General features: G+C 44.1%; 1 protein-coding gene across 4 annotated transcripts in view; it reads right to left on the bottom strand.

Moving 5' to 3' along the window:
- Positions 1-21,653, bottom strand: part of cyp7b1 (cytochrome P450, family 7, subfamily B, polypeptide 1) — a 209,269-nt gene extending 187,616 nt beyond the window's left edge. For 2 of the 4 annotated variants that reach the window (XM_072571534.1, XM_072571536.1), the window contains exon 1: positions 21,099-21,653. In XM_072571534.1, coding sequence (XP_072427635.1) covers positions 21,099-21,319 — 221 coding nt within the window. In that variant the 5' untranslated portion in view covers positions 21,320-21,653. Of the gene's footprint in view, positions 1-3,103; positions 3,141-21,098 lie in introns of those variants that run through there. The other 2 variants (XM_072571535.1, XM_072571538.1) reach the window with 2 other exon arrangements.
- Between the last annotated feature and the right edge of the window lie 265 nt (positions 21,654-21,918).

Here is a 21,918-nt window from a genome sequence, read left to right as displayed (position 1 = left end):
TCATTCCAAGTCAGGATGGTGTGGGCTTTGGAGGGGAATTTGCAGGTGGTACTTTGCCCATACATCTCGTTTTTCCAGGTGCGAGAGGGTGCAGGCTGCTGTCGGAGGAGCTAGGGTGGGACCCAGCAGCATGTCTGATAGGTGTCCTTCCTGCTGACAGTGTGCGTCGGTTGTAAAGGAAGTGAATGTTTATGGTTTTACGTCTCTTTCCTGTCTCAACAGCTGCTTTGTACAGGGTGGCATTAAACAGAGTGTTGTGCAGAACCATATGCCAGAATCCTTCTTTTGTAGTTGATGTAAATGATGACCATTTATAATTCCTTAGTGAAAGAAACCAAAGAACTGTGAATGCTGGAAATCAGAAACAGAAACAGAAATTGCTGGAGACGCTCAGCAGATCGGGCAGTGTCTGTAGAGAGAAATAGAGTTAACGTTTCGGATCCAGTCACCCTTCTTCAGAACCGAGGATAGCTGGGAACAAGTTGGCGTATGTGTTGAAGGTGGGGTGGGGGAGGGGGAGGGTGAGAGGTGGAGATGGAGCTGAGAGCAGGAAACAGTTGGACAGACAATGAAGTGGATAATGATCAGCCTGGGAGAATGAATATCTGCTCATGGGGACTATCACTGGTTGACAGGGGGCTGTTGTTTTGTGGTTGCAGTCCATGCGGGGGTTGGGGTAAGGATAAGGGAGAAGGTGCTCAGGCCCCAAAATTATTAAATTCGATATTGCATCTGGAGGGCTGCAGGGTTCCGAAGCAGAAAATGAGATGCTGTTCTTCCAGCTTTACTGGAGCACTGCAGCAAGCCTGAGTCAGAGACATTGACCAGGGAACAGGGTGGAGGGTTAAAGCGGCAGGCAACTGGAAGCTCAAGGTCATTATTGTGGACAGAGTGTAGGTGTTCTGCCAAATAGTTACCCAACCTGAGCTTTATCTGCCCAATGTAGAGGAGACCACATTGTGAACTGAATTGAATTAACTTTATTGTCACATGTACTCAACTGAGTGACAGTGCAACATTTAAACCTTACTTCACCATCTTAAAAACAAAGATACTTAAAATCAAATTCTTAGGCAAAAAAAAATTAGAAAAGAGATGAAAAGTCCAGCGTTATGGATCATAGGTATAAATTGGAAAAAATGCAGAGAAATAAGAAGTTCAGAATAATAGTCTTTCTGAGCTAGTCGAAGCCAGCACCTCATCTATAGTAACTGAAAGAGAGAGACCTCCACTACCTCACCATCAGACCCACCAACATAGGGATCAGCCCACTTGAGGTGCCCTCCCTTCCTCAGTGATGCCGCTGACCGCACACTCACCCCAAAACCAGAGGTCCCCAGCTCCATTGCTTCCACCTCGCCAATAACCAGAGGACCCCACTGTAGGCCAGCCAAGATGTCCTAGCTCCACTACTGCCTCAATCACGGCAGGGCTTCATTGCCCTGGGTTCGGTCCAGCACTGCAGCGTTGCTTATTCAATCTTCTACACATTGATATAAAAAACTCTCCTTTCAAGAAATCTGGCCCCTCTCAATCCTTTACACTATGTGAATCCCAATTAATATTGGGAAGTTGAAATCCCCTAATATAACTCCCCTGTTACTATCTTTACATCCCTCAGTGAATTCTCTACATGTGTTCCTGTATTACTTGCTGGCTATTTGGGGTTCTATAGTACACTCCTAGCAATGTGACTGCCTCTTTTGTATTCCCGAGTTTAACACATAAAGCCTGATTTGAAGACCCTTGCAAGATACTTCCCCTTCTCCCTGCAGTAACTGACTCATTCATTAATAATGTCACCCTATCTCCTCCTTTACATCCACTTTAATCCTGCTGAAGATTATATTCCCCAAAGTCCCTGTGTTTCTGTGATGGCAACAACATCAAAATTTCACGTGTAAATCCGTACCCTTAACTCACTTGTCTTATCTACCATCATAATTTGGAACTTACTATAAGATACATTTCTGGTGAGCACCATGAACTGCAAACGATCAAGTAACTGAAAAGTTGCACAAGCCCATTTTAATTGCAGCTAGTTTTGAATTCACACACTCACATTCTACTAAAATGTCAACAGAGATAAACTCACATAGTACTGTTTCAAATCCGCCTTTGTGAAAAAATAACTATGCAATAGATGCATTCCATAGGGAGGCCTTTCCTCCACACCAGCCTAGTGCACTTCTCGATCACTGGTAGCACCTCACTGCCTCATGACAATCACTGAAGGTGTAACACTTATCCACTCACCTCCTCCCTCCACACTGTCCAAGCCTCTAAACACACCTTCCAGATGAAGCATTTTATTTACACTTCGTCTTAGAGTCATAGAATTGCACAGCACAGAAACAGACTCATCCAGGCCAACCAGGTATCCTAACCTAATCTAGTCCCAACACTTTTCCATTTTCCAACACTTGCCTCTCTTTCAATCTGTAAAACAATCTGACACACCAATTTAAGATTAACATCCAAAACTGTGTACAAGATGATTAGGGGTTTAGATAGGGTTGACAGTGAGAACCTTTTTCCGCGTATGGAGTCAGCTGTTACTAGGGGACACAGCTTTAAATTAAGGGGTGGTAGGTATAGGACAGATGTTAGGGGTAGATTCTTTACTCAGCGAGTCATGAGTTCATGGAATGCCCTGCCAGTAGCAGTGGTGGACTCTCCCTCTTTATGGGCAATCAAGTGGGCATTGGACAAGCATATGGAGGTTATTGGGCTAGTGTAGGTTAGGTGGGCTTGGATCGGCACAACATCGAGGGTTGAAGGGCCTGTACTGCGCTGTATTTTTCTATGTTCTATGTTCTATGTTTAGGGGCTACCTTCACAGCTGTGTTGGACCTAATAACATTTCCACCTTCTGTCACTTAGCCTTCTCAATCAATTTATGCATGTTTGTTGAATTCACCCACTATTGAAAAACTAGTCTAGCCCAAGCTCCATCCTTAAATAGAAATGAGCAGTTTCACTTGTGCTTCTGCATTCTAAATACAGAAGGGTTTGACATCTGCCCATTGCCACCCTGGGCTACACAGCAGCTAGTCAAACTGATGCAATTATGAACAGAACTTCCAAACAAAACAGAGCCTACCTTGCTGAAGGCTTGCTTGTAGATAGCTGCTGCTGACTGGTTTGGGATTATATCCCAAGGAGATTTTGGAACTGAATTGTTAGTGCCTTTTTCCCCCGTACGCACCAGCTCCCAGGGCTTTAGGTACAATTCAAGGAAGCCAGTGTCTAGAAAGCAAATAAAAACTCCCCTACAAGATCTGCCGATGCTAGAAATCTGAAACAAAAACAGAACAAAGAACAGGCCCTTTGGCCCTTCAAGCTTGTGCCCACACTTTCTGCCCTTCCACACTAAAGCTGTCTTCCCTTACAGGATCCGTATCTCTCTATTCCCTTCCCATTCATTTATCCATCCAGGTGTTTCTTGAATGCTGCTATTGTGTCTGGTTCCCCCACCTCCACTGGCAGGGCGTTCCAGGCACTCACCACCCTCTGTGTGAAAAACCTGCCTCACACATCTCTTTTAAACTCCCCCTCGTGTGTCCCCTAGTAACTGACCCGTCCATCCTGGGAAAAAGCCTCCTACTTTCCACTCTATCCATACCATTCACAATCTTATAAACTGCTATCCGGTCACTCCTCAACCTCCTGTGTTCCATTGAAAACAAACCCAATCTGTCCAACCCTTCTTCAATCGCTAAAATCCCTCAGACCAGGCAACATCCTGGTAAACCTTTCGGTACCTTCTCCAAAGCATCCCCATCCTTCTGGAAGGATGGTGACCAGAACTGTACATCATATTCCAAGTGCGGCCTAACTAAAGTTTTATAAAGCTGCAGTATAACTTGTCTAGCCTTATACTCAAGGCTAGACAAGCTTTTTGTATTACCTTATCTACCTGTCACCTTCAGTGATCTGTGTACCCAGATCCCTCTGCATATCAATTCTCCGTAGGGTTCTGCCATTCACTGTATAATTTCCACCTGTACATGACCTTCCAAAATGCATCACCTCACACTTGTGTCTGGATTAAACTCCATCTGCCATTTTTCTGCCCATGCGTCCAACGGATCTGCAAATTGCTGGAAAATCTCAGCAGGCCTGGCAGCATATGTGGAGAACACGCAGAGTTAACGTTTCATGTCCAGGGACCCTTCTTCAAAACTCAAGAATGCTAGAAAGCACACGTTAGTATCTCCAGAATGTAGGCAGATCAAGGGGGAAGTATTTAGATCTCATCTAAATGAAGCAACAAGGCAGTACAAAGCTTTCAGTATTACAACCTTGGAGACACTCAAAAGCCTCATAGAGACTCCCTCTCTAACCACACAGCCCCACTTCCAATTCCCCAATGGAAACCTGAGAGGTGACCAGGTCTTGGCAATGATTAATTATCACCAGGATAAACACATAAGATGCTAGACAAACGCAACAGAACTGGCAACATCAGAGCAAAGCAGAGATAATGTTGAGCGTTGTAAGGCATTAAAAAGGAAGAAGGATCATACCAGACTCATAATGTTCACTCTGTTTTTCTCTCCACAGATGCTGACAGACCTGCTGACTTGCTCCAGCACTCTCTGGATTTGTTTATGATTTCCAGCATTCATGATCACCAGTTTTTGCAACTTGTCTGAAAGCTGAAGAATTCTCATGAAGATTCAGACTCCACCATGGTGAACAAAATAAACTATTTTGAAGGGATCACTCATGCACTACAATAACATTTGGCCTTCCACTGTTCTGTGGAAGTGCAAAGCGCCAACTGTCCAAAATATCACACGAGGCCTTTTCTCTGCTTTTCCTCCTCAAATACTTGTCCATGGTGCCTCAAATTAATCTGGGCCAGACTCCCCTGGAAACAGTGAACTGCATCAAAATCTAACCAGTCCTCACCAGAGCTAAATTACCATCAGGACCATTACAGTCCACACAGCAATGGTTTTGAGGAGTCATGAAAAAGCACTTTGCAGAAGTTGTGAAGTTAATGAAAACAATTTCAGGAATTTTTCATGTAGTCTCAGAATGTCACCGGTACAAAGATTGTCAAAATGGTTTACGTGGTACATTCTATATTCTTGGATTAAACAATATAGACCTAGGCAGACGAGCTCAGTGTACAACATGATGGCAGGGGTCGTTCGTTGTGCAATGAGCTCATTCCTTGCATTGTGCACAGCGGGACATTGATGTTCCCCTCCCACTATTGCTTCTCCACTTTAGCTCAGTATAGAGTCATAAAACACAGAAACAGACCCTTCGGCCCAACTCATCCACATCAACCATATTCCTAAACTAAACTAGTCCTATCTGTCTGTGATTGGACCATTTCCCTCTGGGAAGTTGAAGAGTGTGGTGCTAGAAAAGCACAGCAGGTCAGGCAGCATTTTGTAATTATTTGGACTACAACAGTTCCAAAATCTTATGATTCTGAAATGTAAAATCATATCCAATGTAGCTGATTCCCTAAAGCGGGCATCTGTAAAGTAAAACTGGATTGTACTCAATATTTCATGATGACGAGGGATGTTTTTGAGGTTACAGTAAAGCAAGCCTAAGCTTTATTTTAGCATCTCTACACTGTGCTCAGTCACAATACTGATCATCCCTAACTTCAATTACACGTGCTCTTCATCTTCAAACGGAGGACACAGTATGGCACAAAGTCACGTCTGTATTAGATCTCCCTCCTACCCCAGTACTCTCACCACCAGCTTAGAGAGAAACAATCCCTTTTAAAAGATTAACACCTTTAAAAAAAAACCTGAATAAATTTCACAAACACAACTAACCAAACTAATGTCTATTGGAACACTGGCTTTACAGGTTTGGAATAGAAAATATTGTTTATTCGTTTTGCAGATTTCTTTCTTCTAACACTTAGAATATAACAGAATTTTGTTCAGAATATGTAACTGTCAAAACAAATGCTCTAAGGCAAAACTTATTAGCAATGTGTTTCATGGTCTCCCTGCTGTTTTTTGTATGCTAGCAAATTTTGAATGCACTAATTTGATTTGATTTATCATTGTTGCATGGACTGAGATACAGTGAGAAGTATTGCAATGTGTGCTATCCAGACAAATCACACCTCACATGCGGGCATCTGTAAAGTCAGGGTAATACAACAGAGTGCAGAATTTTTTAAAAATTCAATCACAGGATGTGAGCATCACTGGCTAGGTCAGCATTTCTTGCCCATCCCTAATTACCCAGAGGGCAGTTAAAAGTCAACCACATTGCTGTGGGTCTGGAGTTACATGTAGGCCAGACCAGGTAAGGATGGCAGATTCCTTCCTTAAAGGACATTAGTGACCCAGATGAGCTTTTCCTGACAATCAACAATAATTTCATGGTCATCACTTCACCTGATGAAGAAACAGCGCTCTGAAAGCTTGTGATTTCAAACAAACCTTTTGGACTATAACCTGTTGTCATGTGACTTCATCCACCCCAATATCTCCACTTCATGGTCATAATTAGACTTTTAATTCCAGATTTTTACTGAATTCCATCATCTGCTGGGATTCAAACCCAGATCCACAGAACATTGCCTGAGTCTCCAAATTACTAGTCTAGCAATAATACCATTAGGCCAACACTTCCCCATTAGCCCATCACCTCTATTGTGTTACAGTTACAGAGAAGGTGCAGAGAAAGGTCAACTCTGACATATGAGAGGTCCAGTCACAATTGTGAAATCTAAATTCCCTACCTCCGCTGTCTCACCCTCCAACACATTATTGGGTATATCTACAAACCTGCAGTTGTAGCACAATTTATACCTCTCTCTTATCACGGACTCACAAGATAGTATGGTCATGTCCCACTCCGGGAATTCCAATGTTGACATTCCAGTTGAATGGTGAGTGAGTATTGCACTATTGGAGAGACTACATTTCAGATGAGACACAAAACTAAGGGTCCCATCTGTCCTCTTAGAGAGTAAGAGTTTCTCTGGCAGAATTTTGAAGAAGAACAGAGGATTTACTCATTGTCACTTGGCCAATATTTATTTCTCAATCAACATACAAAGAGACTATTTGCAATATCACGTTTCTGTTTACGAAGGCTTGCTGTTTACAAATGAGTTGCTGCATGTTTTTCCCATTACAACAGCACGAAGAGAAAGGCTAATATTCAAATCCTTGTGGAATTGTTCAACTCTCTCAACTTCCTCTTGGATCACCAAAAATTGACTTTGCCGGCTTTGAGATATCTCGTATCTATGAAAGCACTGCACAGCTGAAAAGTTTAAAAACAAACCATTTGTTTCTATGGAGTACAAATGTCTGACATCAAAGCCAAATTCTTTTTAAATGTTGTATTGTTGCTTTTCTAAGCTTAACTCATTGCAGGCATTGTGTGTGGGAGCACCTCAAGAAAATAGTTATTTAAAAGGTTTTATTTAAAACATTATTTAGCATGTGCACACTAAAACAAACCTGCTTACTCGAAAATTTAAGAGTTATGCTGTCATGATTATGTTTTCATTAGATTTCACTCATGGCTCTGACCCTGCAATTGGTCGTTCATATACAATATTGTTGGATTCCCAACTGCATCGCAGGGCTTTGATTTTTGCATACTTAAGTCTGTTACCCGCCTGAAGTGAGTATTTAGATGGTTCTGGAACCAAAGAATTGAAATATTTCCCTAATTTTAACCCTTGCCACTCAGAGGACGCTAAAATTAACCCTCAAGAGTCTCTGCTGAAGCAAAGCTCAAGTCTACCGGTTGTAAGGGAAGTATCTACAAATGTTTGCTATCTTAATGCACACCTCATTGAACAGTCTTAATATCCAGGAGCCTTTTCACCTCAGCTAGCTACAATGTGCTCCAGTATAATGCCAACAGCATGGCTTTGTCTGTCCCTCTGATCTGCCTCTTCACCATGTCCCTGAGGAAAGGCAAGGACAAAGCAACACTGTCTGAAACTGGGAAGGGGGTGAGGATGAAATATCAGCACACAATGAGCGAGGGAAGGATGGATGAATGAATTAACCAGGTGTTTGTACTGGGCAAAATACTCTAGTGTTCACAGAGGCCTGGGAGACTCATCAAAATGCATTTACCATTCAAAACGTCTCGCAGGATAGAACACTGACAAGTTTCCTGGCTGAGGTGGAATCTCCTTCCTTACTCTCTGTCTGACTGTTGGTGTTGTTAGGAAAGCTTACTGGAATTAAAGCCGATTCATTGCACCACTACTGACAAGAACAAATGCTGAAGATCACCACGTGTCAGGCAGCATCCTTGGAGAGAGAGTGAGCTAACGTTTCGAGTCTAGATGTCTCTTCATCAGAGTTGACTTGAAGTGTGGAGGGGGCAGCACTTATGTAGTAGGGGATGGAGTATTGGGAGTGCTGGGGGAGAAAGAACCTTAACTATCAACACCCTTTCTCCCCAGCACTCTAAACATCCCCCTCCCCCACCATCACTATTGCAACAATGCTGCCCCCTCGACACTTCATGTCAGTCACTTCATTTAGACTCGAAACGTTAGTTTGCTCTCTCTCCATGAATGCTGCCTGACCCGCTATGATCTCCAACATTAGTTGTTTTCAGTACAGATTGAATTGAATTTATTGCCCTGCAGTAATTTGTTCCTTCATTGCACTAGTCTTGTTGCCACCCTAGCAATCAAAACAAAATTGCAATCTCGCAGTTTTCTCTTTCCACTCTTTTGGAACCAGATTAGTAAGTATTAAAAACTCTTAATACAACATCCTGACAGTAACAGGCTGCAGTTCCTGCTCAACCATGAAAAAAGAAATTCCTGCAAAACAGGATCTCAAATTACCACGAGCAATAAGTCACCCAATTGGAAACTCGATATCATAGAAAGTTTCTTACTTCAATTTGTCTTTTTGTTAATACCTGTTATGAAATACAAATATGTGAGACACCAAACGATGCTGATTACAACAAAGCAAATCAAGGATGTTCACAGGAAAGAAATTACAATTCAATGCTATTACAGTGAGCATTTCACAAATGATTTTCACAGGTAATTTAACATGAGTTTCTATCGGCAGATTAGATTAGATTACTTACAGTGTGGAAACAGGCCCTTCGGCCCAACAAGTCCACACCGCCCCGCCGAAGCGCGACCCACCCATACCCCTACATCTACCCCTTACCTAACACTACGGGCAATTTAGCATGGCCAATTCACCTGACCCGCACATCTTTGGACTGTGGGAGGAAACCAGAGCACCCAGAGGAAACCCACGCAGACACGGGGAGAACGTGCAAACTCCACACAGTCAGTCGCCTGAGGCGGGAATTGAACCCGGGTCTCTGGCGCTGTGAGGCAGCTGTGCCACCGTGCCACCCACTAATCTTGCATGATTCAGCACAACTGTTGTGGTTTTTCCAATGATGTGGTGGTACCTTTTGTTAAAACACCAGGTTATATCCAACTGGTTTAATTGGAAGCACACTAGCTTTCGGAGCATCACTCCTTCATCAGGTGATTGTGGAGGGCTCGATCGTAACACAGAATTTATAGCAAAAATTTGCAGTGTGATGTAACTGAAATTATACATTGAAGAATTGATTGTCTGTTAAGCCTTTCATCTGTTAGAATACAGTGATGGTTTCACTTTTTTCATGTGTAAATCACAAAACCCTTTTTTTAAAGTTGCGTTCTCGGGTTAGCTGTTAACAATGGTGATAGCTAGACAATATGTTGAAGGTGTTAGCCCCCTGCGTACCATTTGTGGTAATCTTTTGGTTGGAATAAAATGAACATACAATTTCCTCAGGAGGATTTCTGCAACATGAGTTCCATTTCACTGGTTGATAGTCAGGTTCAGTACCAATGCAGACAGCCTCAACTGGGATATTGGGTTTGTGTTCCATTACAGGTGACCCCACCAACTATACACTCTCACACACACACTCAAACTCACACACAGTCACACTCACTCACACAGTCACACTCACATACACCCTCTCTCATACACACAGTGACCCTCTCACAGACTTTTACACTTGTGTGTACTCTCTCCCATGCACTCTCCTCTCTCTCACTCACACACACACAAATAAGTCTATGCATTTGCAGAATTGTGTTTACAGAAACATTCTATTTTGTTCAGAAAACAATCTACAGGCAGTCAGCCCATGTGACATTTTATACATTCCTATAAATAGAACCAGTCTGATTCAAAGTTGGGATACAGACAGACTCTAACCTCACACCTCTAATGCATTGTCTGAGCTGAGATGTTACTTTCTGACATCATCACTCTGTCTTGCAGTAATTTAAAAATGGTCCAACTTAATGCAGGGTTAGATTCATTTGGCTAAGTATGGACTGAAAGACATAGCTTGGGAAAATTGATGCTGTTTGCCCCCATTTATCACCCCGAACAGGGACACTGAGAAGCACCTCCTGGTCTGTGTCTATGAGCCCAAATTTTCAAGCTGTGTGCTCAACACATCAAGATCCCAAACAAGTCATGGTTCACATAAGAAAAAGTGAGGACTGCAGATGCTGGAGACCAGAGTTGAAAAATGTGATGCTGGAAAAACACAGCAGGCCAGGCAGCATCCGAGGAGCAGGAGAATCGACGTTTCGGGCATAAGCCCTTCTTCAGGAATTCCTAAAGAAGGGCTTATGCCCGAAACGTCGATTCTTCTGCTCCTCGGATGCTGCCTGGCCTGCTGTGTTTTTCCAGCATCACATGGTTCACATAGGCACAATGACATAGGTAGGAAGAGAGATGGGGATTTAAAGCAGAAATTCAGGGAGCTAGGACAAATAACATTGTTATCTCTGGTTTGTTGCCCGTGCCACGTGCAGGAGGGAGGGTTTTGGATTCTTGGACAATTGGGGCTCATTCTGAGGTAGGTGGGACCTTTACAAACAGGATGGTCTCCACCTGAACCAGAGGGGTACCAATATCCTGGGTGGGGAATTCGCTAATGCTCTTCAGGTGGGTTGAAACTAATTGAGCAGGTGGATGAGAACCTAAATTGTAGTTCGAATATAGCAGAGATTGAGAGTAGCGAGGTCCGAAACAAGGTTTCAGGGTCATAAGAGGGCACCGGCACACAAGAAGTTGGTTTGAAGTGTGTGTACTACAATGCCACGAGCATCTGGAATAAGGTGGGTGAACTTGCAGCATGGGTTGGTACCTGGGACTTCGATGTTGTGGCCATTTCGGAGACATGGATAGAGCAGGGACTGGAATGGTTGTTGCACATTCCGAGATTTAGATGTTTCAGTAAGAACAGGCAAGGTGGTAAAAGAGGGGGAAGGTGTGGCACTGCTGGTCAAGGACAGTATTACGGTGGCAGAATGGATGTTTGAGGATTCCTCTATTGAGGTAGTGTGGACTGAGATTAGAAACAGGAAAGGAGAGGTCACCCTGTGGGAGTTTTCTATAGGCCTCCAAATAGTTCCAGAGATGTAGAGGAAAGGATAGCAAAGTCGATTCTGGATAGGAGCAAGAGTAACAGGGTAGATGTTATGGGAAACTTTAACTTCCCAAATATTGACTGGGAATACTATAGTTCAAGTGCTTTAGATGGATCAGTTTTTGTTCAATGCAGGCAGGAGGGTTTCCTGACACAGTAGGTAGACAGGCCAACAAAGGGGCAAGGCCACGTTGGATTTGGTACTGGGTAATGAACCTGACCAGATGTTAGATTTGGAGGAAGGTGAGCATTTTGATGATAGTGACCACAATTCAGTTATGTTTACTTTAGCGATGGAAAGGGATAGGTATATACCTCAAAGCAAGAGTTATAGCTGGGGGAATGGCAATTACAATGGGATTAGACAAGATTTAGGATTCATAGGATGGTGAAGGAAACTGCAAGGGATGGGCACAATAGACATGTGGAGCTTATTCAAGGAACAGCTACTGTGTGTCCTTGATAAGTGTGTACCTGTCAGACAGAGAGGAAGTGGTCAAGCGTAGGAGCCATGATTTATTAAAGAAGTTGAATTTCTTGTCAAGAGGAAGGAGGTTTATCTTAGGGTGAGACATGAAGGCTCAGTTAGGGTGATTGAGAGTTACAAGGTAGTCAGGAAATACCAAAAGAGAGAGTTAAGACGAGCGAGGAGGGGACATGAGAAGTCATTGGCAGATAGGATCAGGGAAAACTCTAAAGCTTTCTATAGGTATATAAGGGATAAAAGAATGACAAGAGTAAGATTAGGGCCGATCAAGGACAGTTGTGGGAAGTTGTGCATGGAATCAGAAGAGATAGGAGAAGCGCTAAAAAGACAATGTTGTCAAGGAGAATACTGAGATACAGGCTACTAGACTAGACGGGATTGAAGTTCACAAGGAGGTGGTGTTAGTAATTCTGGAAAGTGTGAAAGTAGAAAAGGTTATAAGAGATAGGATTTATAATCATCTAGAGAGGAGTAAGTTGATTAGGGATTGTCAACATGGTTTTGTGAAGAGTAGGTCGTGCCTCACAAACCTTATGGAGTTCTTTGAGAAGTGATCAAACAGGTAGATGAGGGTGTAGCGGTTGATGTGGTGTATATGGATTTCGGTAAGGTGTTTGATAAGGTTCCCTATGGTAGGCTATTGCACAAAATACAGCGTCATTGGATTGAGGATGGGTTAGCAGTTTGGATCAGAAATTGCTAGCTGAAAGAAGACAGAAGGTGGTGGTTGATGGGAAATGTTCATCCTGGAGCTCAATTATTAGTGGTGTACTGCAAGGATCTGTTTTACAGCCACTGCTGTTTGTCATTTTTATAAATGACCTGGATGAGAGTGTAAAAGGATGGGTTAGTAAATTTACAGATGGCACTAAGGTCGGTGGAGTTGTGGATAGTGGCAAAGGATGTTGTAGGTTACAGAGGGACACAGATAAGCTGCAGAGCTGGGCTGAGAGGTGTCAAATGGAGGTTAATGTGAAAAAGTGTGAAGTGATTCACTTTGGAAGGAGTAACAGGAATGCAGAGTACTGGGCTAATGGTTAGATTCTTGGTAGTGGAGTTGAGCAGAGAGATCTCGATGTCCATGTACATAGATCCCTGAAAGTTGCCACCCAGGTTGATAGGGCTGTTAAGAAGTATACCGTCTGTTAGCTTTTATTAGTAAAGGAATCGAGTTTTGGAGCCATGAGGTTATGTTGCAGCTGTACAAAACTCTGTTGCAGCCACACTTGGAGTATTGCGTGCAGTTCTGGTCAACTCCACCGACCTTAGTGTCATCTGTAAATTTACTAACCCACCCTTTTACGCCCTCATCCAGGTCATTTATAAAAATGACAAACAGCAGTGGCTGTAAAACAGATCCTTGCAGTACACCACTAGTAACTGAACTCCAGGATGAACATTTCCCATCAACCACTATCTTCTGTCTCCTTTCAACTAGACAATTTCTGATCCAAACTGCTAACCCATCCTCAATCCCATAGGAAGGATGTGGAAACATTGGAAAGGTTTCAGAAGAGGTTTACGAGGATGTTGCCTACTATGGAGGGAAGGTCTTACAAGGAAAGGCTGAGAGACTTGAGGCTGTTTTCATTAGAGAGAAGAAGGTTGAGAGGTGACTTAATTGAGACATATAAGTTAATCAGAGGGTTAGATCGGGTGGATAGTGAAAGTCTTTTTCCTTGGATGGCGATGGCTAGCACGAGGGGACATAGCTTTAAATTGAGGGGTGATGGACATAGGACAGATATCAAAGGTAGTTTCTTTATTCAGAGTCATAGGGGCATGGAACGCACTGCCTGTAACTGTGGTAGACTCGCCAACTTTAAGGGTATTTAAATGGTCATTGGATAGACATACGGACAAAAATGGAATAGTGTAGGATAGATAGGCTTCAGATTGGTTCCACAGGTTGGCGCAACATTGAGAGCTAAAGGGCCTGTACTGTGCTGTAATGTTCTATGTTCGATGTTCTTCTATGTTCCGTAACCTGCAAAACTGCTGGGACTCCATTATGACAAGAGCTGACTTTAAATCTGGGATGGGATGAATTATCCGGCCACCTCTTGCAAGGCCATGTAAAAAGACACAGCCTGCAGTAGAAATTTCTAATGGTAAGTGTTTCCACTTTACCAGTTCACGAGAGGATTAAGCATCGGCCTGGTGACCAGTTTGCCCAAGTTGACAAATACATTACCCTTCAGATGTGTGGAAGTCAGACATGGAGGGGTATATATCAATGAGACATGGTAAGAAACTCTAGACCCAGGTGAATGAAATCTTCTCCCAAGATCATCCAGCATACACCATCCTTGTGTAACCTCAGGAATTCACTTTTTCCAAACAACTGGCACTTACCAAGTTCAAAACTGGATTTTTATTTCATCTTGTTACTTGTCACAATAACATAAATTTGCATAATGACTTCAAGGGAACAAAGTTCACAAATCTCTTGGCCAAAGCAACACATTTATTGATTCATTCATGAATCATGGGCATCACTGACTGGGTCACCAATCATGCGCATCGCTCGTTGCCCTTGAGCAGGAGGTAGTGACTGCCTTTATGACCCACTGCAGCCCATGTGCTGACTGTAGACCCACACGGTCCTTCGGGAGGGATTTCCAGGAATAGTGTTATATTTCCAAGCTGGGATGGTGAGTGGCTTGGAGGGGAACTTACGGGCGCGGTGTTCCTTTGTCTTTCTGGATGGAAGTGAGTGTGGGTTTGGAAGTTGCTGTCTAAGGATTTTGGTGAATTTCTGCAGTGCATCTTGTAGATAGTAGCAGTAGTGTGTACTGAGTGTCGGTTGTGGAGGGAGTGGGTGTATGTAGATATGGTGCCATTCAAGCGGGCTTTGCCCTGGATGGTGTCAAACCAGCATTTGGGCTGCAAAGGAGGAGTATTCCAACATACTCCTGATTTGTGCCTTGTAGATAATGGGCAGGCTTGAGCTCTCAAGAAGTGGGTTATTCACCACAGTATTCTTAGCCTCGGACCTACTCTTGGAACCATTGTGTTTATGTGGCGAGTCCAGTTGGGGATCACTTGGTGATAACACCATTGAATGTTAAGGAGCACTGATTAGATTGTCTCTTATTGGTGATGGTCATTGCCTGGCATTTGTGTGGCACAAACATTACTTGCCACTTGTCATCGCAAGCCTAGACAATGAACAGATCTTGTTGCATTTGAACATGGAATGGTTCAGTTTCTGAGGAGTCCAGAATGGTGCTGAATACTGGACAATCATCAGCAAACATCCCCACTTCTGACCTTACGATGGAGGAAAGGTCATTGGTGAAACAGCCAAAGACTGCTTCACCTAGGACACTCCCCCGAGGGACTCCTGCAGAGATGTCCTGGAGCTGAGGTGATTGACCTCAAACAATCACAACCATCTTCTCATGTGTCAGGTCTGACTCCAAACCACCAAAGAGTTTGTCCCCTGATACCCATTCATTCCAGTTTTGCCAGAGCTCCTTGGTCAAATGTAGCTGTCCCTCTCCTATCCCCTCTGGAATTCAGCTCTTTTGTCCATGTTTGAACCAAGGCTGTAATGAGATCAGGAGCTGAGTGACCCTGGTGGAACCCAAACTGGGCATCACTGAGCAGATGCTGTTTGATAGCACTGTTGATGATCCCTTCCGTTACCTTCCTGACGATCGAGAGTAGACTGATGGGGTGATAATTGGCCAGGTTGGATTTGTCCTGATATTTGTGTACAGGACATACCTGGGGAATTTTCCACATTGTCGAGTAGATGCCAGTGTTGTAACTCTGCTGGAAGAGCTTGGCTCAGGGAGCAGCGAGTTTTGAAGACCTCATTGTTATTGCCAGAATGCTGTCAGGAGCCATAGCCTTTGAGAACCCAGAGCCTCCAACCATTTCTTGATATCACGCAGAGTGAATCGAATTGGCTGAAGACTGGTATCTGTAACGCTGGGGACCACGGGAAGAGGCTGAGATGGATCATCGACTTGGCACTTCAGGCTGAAGGTTGTTGCAAAAGCTTCAGCCTTATCTTTTGCCCTGATGTGCTGGGCCACTCCATCATTGAGGATGGGGATATTTGTGGAGCCTCCTGCTGCAGTGAGTTGTTTAATTGCCCACCACCATTCATGACTGGATGTGGCAGGACTGCAGAGCTTAGATCTGATCTGTTGGTTATGGGAATCGCTTACCTCTGTCTGTCGCTTGCTCTTTATACTGTTTAGCATGTTGGTAGCTTCACCAGGTTGACATCTCACCTTCAGGTCTGCCTGGTGCTGCTCCTGGAATGCCCTCCTGCACTCTCCAGTGAACCCCAGGTTTGAAAGTAATGGTTGAGTAGGGGATACCAGGCCATGAGGTTACAGATTGTGCTGGAGTACAGTTCTGCTGTTGTTGATGGCCCACAGCGCCTCATGGATTCCCAGCCTTGAGTTGCTCGATCTGTTTGAAGTCTGTCCCATTTAACACGGTAATAGTGTCACACAACACGATGCAGGGTATTCTCAATGTGAAGGCGGCACTTTGTCTCCATGAAGACTGTGCAGTTGTCACTCTTACTGATACTGTCATGGACAGATGCATCTGCAGTGAGGTAAAAACAATGACTGCAGATGCTGGAAACCAAATACTGGATTAGTGGTGCTGGAAGAGCACAGCAGTTCAGGCAGCATCCAACGAGCAGCGAAATCGACATTTCGGGCAAAAGCCCTTCATCAGGATTGGTGGGGATGTGGTCAAGAATATTTTTTCCCTTGTTAGTTCCCTCACCACCTGCCGTAGTCCCAGACTAGCCGCTATGTCCTTTAGGACCTGACCAGCTTGATTAGTAGTGCTGCTGTTAAGCTGCTCTTGGTGGTGGACATTGAAGTACCCCACCCAAAGTACTCTCTTGCCACCCTCCGTACGTCCTCCAAATGTTGCTCAACATTGAGGGGCACCGATTCATCAGCTGAGGGAGGACAGTACGTAGTGATCAGGAGGACGTTTCCTTGCCTATGTTTAAGCTGAAACAACATGACGTCGTGGGGTCCTGTGTCGATGTTGAGGATTCCCAGGGCAACTCACTCCTGACAGTGCCCGCTGTGCCACCATCTCTACTGGGTCTGTCCTGCCAGTAGGTGAGGACATATCCAGGGATGGCGATGGTGGTGTCTGGGACATTGTCTGAAAGCTATGATTCCGTGAGTATGACTGTATCAGGCTGTTTCTTGACTAGTCCGAGAGAAAGGGTCATAGGGCTGATCTGCTGTTGTCTTTTCCGGTGCTTAGGTAGATGCCAGGTGATCCCTCCAGTTTTATTTCTTTGCTGAGACCTTGTAGTGATTGATACAACTGCATGTCTTGCTAAGCAATTTGATAGGGCAACTGAGGGTCAACCATTGCTGTGGGTCTGGAGTTACATGTAGGTCTGACAAGGTGAGGATGGCCGTTTCCTTTCCTGAAGGACATTAGCGGGCCAGGTGGGATGTTTTTCCTGACAATGTTCAGTGGTCTCATGGTCATCATTAATCCAAAATGTTTTTTTAACTTGAACTGAATTCAAATTCCACCATCTGCTGTGGCAGAATTTGAACTCAGGTCCCCATTAGTTGAGGTTCTGGATTAATAGTCTGGTGATAATACCACCAGGCCATCATCTCCCCCTCCCATTGTGTGTATATTCACAAAACCTCACCTTTCCATATCCTGCATTGCATCCCAACCCTTGTTAATGATATTAGTGTTCCTCTGTTACAAGAGGAAGCATCATGTCAGGTCGATTTTCCAATTACTGAGGAACCTCCATTATCCGAATATCATTTACCCAAATTTCAGATTAACCAAAGATGATCTCAGGGTTCCAAGAGAAATATTAAATCAAAGGAGGTGTTTCCAACACTGATCGTGCCTTTTGTTTACAATAATTAAAAGTGAATGCTGCTTACTGAAATGTTGCAGAGAACAGTCCTGGACATCGATGGGAGCCCAGGCATCGTCGCCAAATGATTAACAATTTGCCCTCCCTCTCTCTCTCTCGCCCTCCCTCCCCACGCTTTCCCTGGAGTTCTACACAGGGGTGTACCCTAAACCCCCCCCTTCCCTAGATAATCTGTCCAACGTTGTCCTTCACAGGACAAAGGTGGAACTTGCAGTAAGAAGTTGTGTATGTGGCTGTGTATCTGTGTGCACACGCGGTATTGTGAGACTCAACCCCCAAGTGCAGCAGCAGGCTTACTGTTGGTGTCCAGTCCAGCTGCCCCGGGGGCAGGGGGGGACATGGGGGCTGGGGCTACAGGAGCGGTCAGGAAGCAGGGGTGTGGTGGGGGTGGGAGGGGAGTTTGGAGTGAGCTGATGGTGGGTTGGGGAGGATCTGGGGTGGAGTTGGATGGGGTTGGGGGGGTGGATAGGGATGGGACAGATGGTGGGAGTGGAGGGGAGCGGGGCTTGTGCGCGGTGTGCTGTTGTCTAGTCTCCTGAACGGGGCACAGACTTAGCAAGTGCTCGCTGTGCCAATCCGATTGAACTGATTGGGGGAATGTGGTGCGGGAGGCTTCAGCAGTGCTGCAGGTCCCTTACACACGTGTGTGTCTGCTCAGAAACAAACCCTGAGAGAGAGGGAGTAAGGCAGGCAGAGCAGCGAAAAAGTAAACTTCAGAAACTCTGAGCCCTAGGAGGAGAGGCAATGAATCAATTAACCGAATAATCAATTTTCCGAACAAAATAGTGCCCGCCCATCTTGTTTGGATAATAAAAGATTCCCCTGTAATGAATGAATCACGTAAATCAATGTGAAACCAAAAGTCTACTTCTAGGTTTGTTCCAGTTTGAGTGTTTTGAAGTTTGGGGAACTACAGTGAAAGATTGAACTTTTTCAAAACTCACTAATGGATGAGTCATAATAGAATAACTCATCAATTCTCAGAGTCTAACTTTCAGACCAACAAGTTACTACAAGCAAACTGTAGTCAGAGAGATTCTAAACACTTGTTCAGTCAGGAGTTGTCAATAAGAGAAGGCCGTAGATGTGCTGACTGAACTCTAGTGATGTTGAAGTAAAAGCAAGCAGAACAGTAGAAGGATTTTTCTTGCAAATTGAGCTGGATGTTACTGGACACCTGTACAAAGGTACCAATGCTCACTAATAAAATGTTTCTCTGACTGGGAGATAAAAATACACCCAGAGCCCATATAATTTGACTTTATCTGCAAAGTGAGATTTTAGACATTGTTGCCATCTACATTTTTTTGTAATGATTTTTCTTCTTGCCTACAGACATGATCCTTCACAGTTGTAAAAAGCCAGGAACCTAACAGAAGTATTCCTGGACAGCTTGTCATTGCACTTCAACTATTTTGCAGTGAGTGAATCAATCTGAACAACTAATACTGGATACTGAGTGACATCAGGGACCAGAAAATATCACTATTACGCATCACGAAAGGTGCCCAGAAGGAACCTGAAGGTAGGGGATATTTAGCTGTCATCACAGACCCAGTTATAATGCAGCTCACATTCTTTGTAATCAATGAACATTATAGAAGACAGCTTGAAAACAGAGAGAGCAGAAACAGTAATGTTCTGCCAAGAGTAAAGTACTTCCTTCCGTATGCACAAATACCTCAGTAAGGATCATCATTCCTGCGTTTTAACCTCTTACTGCAATAACATCAAACATTAAACAAAGCTAGCACACATCAAGTAAAGCACCTCTGAACTCTGTCGCTTTTCTGCTTTCATTCTTATGGTGTGGGTAGTAATGATATCATTATCTACATATAATATTGTACCACAGAGATAAATCACAACATTATATCGAAAATTTACTTTAAATTACCAGTCCAACAGTTAAAACAGACTGCAAACCTAACTTTACCAACTATGGAGACTTTACCTTTGACCTTCATAACTATTAGTGGAGGGTAGTAGTCAATTATCCTTCATGACAAAATAAAACAGTTGGGACATGTTTTAATGCAATTTTTAGTTTATCTTTAATCACAGCATTTCAAGTTCTGAAAAAACTGAGCAAACCTTTTTTTGGAATGTATCGAGATGAGAGGGACGAAGGCTAGGGGAACAAAACAGGTCAGAAAGCAGAGAAAAGGAGTTACTGATTTGGATGATGATGACCAACTATGAATGGGTGATTTTTAGGTTTCTAATGATAGGCTCCAGGATTTTTGTTTTGCCCTAATTTCCAACCTGTGACAACAAAAACACAACGGGATACATACACCCGCCCATATTCCATTTACCCTGAATTGGCATCCTTTCCAAAATTAACCAGTCCATTTCAAAACACACATAGCTTTGAGAAAAAGTGGTTGAATTCAGACCCAGGAATCTGAAACGAGTTGATAACAAGAAATGCTGGAGATCACAACGGATCAGGCAGCATCGATGGAGAGAGAGAGAGCTTTCTCTGTCTCCATGACCCACCGTGATCTCCAGCACATGGGGTTTTCAGCACAGATCCCAGCATCTACAGTAACTTACATCCAAAACCAGCTGACTGCTCATAGCCTTTTTAAACAAACAGGAAAAAGTTTCAGCTCAGAAATAACTCTGGATTTCAGCAATAAAGTGCAGGACAATAAGCTCCAGTGTTCACTACACTCCCTGGAACTGAATCAGTGGAGTTAGAAAGCAAATGTTTGCTAAAGGGTTTGTAATTTACTCTGGGAAGCAGAGTCACCTCCTGCCTCTGCTAGTTGGTATGAAGGCTGGGGCAGATTTGTCTGGGAGGGATTGATGGGTCCGTTCTGAAACACCTCTCCCACCCCCTTACAAACTCCAGAGTGGGATTCACCCACTCGAGTCTAGATTAGAGTGGTGCTAGAAAAGTGGTGCTCACTCGATGGGATCCCACCAACAGGTAATTTAAACAGGAACAGGAAGTTAACAATAAGTGTCCGATTTGAACTTTCTGAAACAAAAGTGCACTCAGCTGTGAAAGAAACGGAGCCTTTGTAGATGCAGACCAAGTGAAGTTCAGTCAGGGGCCGGTAAACAGCAGCAACAATGTTTTACACTGCGGAGGTGGGTAAACGCTAATGCTTCAGGCTGAACTGGGGGGGAAAAAAAACAATCTGGTTCCTCTCTTTAACTTTACACCAACTGGTCTTTGAGCTTCAGCTGAGTATCCCGTGTGGGGATGAACAGACGGAGACAGGGACAGGGAGATCCTACCTGCGGATCCTGCCCAGCAGAACTTTCCCAAGTGACAGTGCCGCAGCCACCAGGAGAACAGCCAACAGGAACCACATCTCCATCGGCTCTCTCTCTCTCTCTCTGCCTTCTCCCTCTCTCTCCGCCTTCTCCCTCTCTCTCTCTCCCTCCCCACTTTCCCTCTCTGGCTGACTCACTCCTTTCCCTCTCTCTCTCTCACACACACATACTCTGTCTCTCATTCACTCCCACTCTGTCTCTCTCACAAACACATTTTCTCTCTTTCTTATTCAATTCTCTCCTTTCTCATTAACTTCTCTCTCTCTCTCTCCTTTCTCATTAACTTCTCTCGCACACACAAACACACTTTCTCTCTCATTCACTCCCCTCTCTCTCTCTCTCTCTCTTTCACCTCTCTCTCTCTCTCCTTTCTCATTAACTTCTCTCGCACACACAAACACACTTTCTCTCTCTCTCATTCACTCCCCTCTCTCTCTCTCTCTTTCACCTCTCTCTCTGCTTTCTCATTAACTTCTCTTTCTCTTTCTCCGTCTTTAACTGCAGACAGGGGTCCGGACTCACGCATGCTCGGTGCTGCAGACTCTCTAAGGCAGACTTGGAGAGCACCGACCCTGGGAATTCCCCTCGATAACCATCCCCACCCCCAAGACACCACATACATGGTCACTGCCCACATTCCACACCATCACAGCAGCATAATGGCTCCTAGAAACAGGGAGCTGGGTAGGACTCCAGCCTCTGGTGTCTGTGTGGAATTGAATTGAATTTATTGTTACGTGTACCGAGGCACAGTGAAAAGCTTGTGAGCAATACAGGCAGA

The sequence above is a fragment of the Chiloscyllium punctatum genome, chromosome 5 (genome assembly GCF_047496795.1).
Source record: "Chiloscyllium punctatum isolate Juve2018m chromosome 5, sChiPun1.3, whole genome shotgun sequence".
In the NCBI taxonomy this organism is placed as follows: Eukaryota; Metazoa; Chordata; class Chondrichthyes; order Orectolobiformes; family Hemiscylliidae; genus Chiloscyllium; species Chiloscyllium punctatum.
Note: the sequence above shows the minus strand (reverse complement) of the source record. Positions and strands in the feature narration are given on the sequence as shown.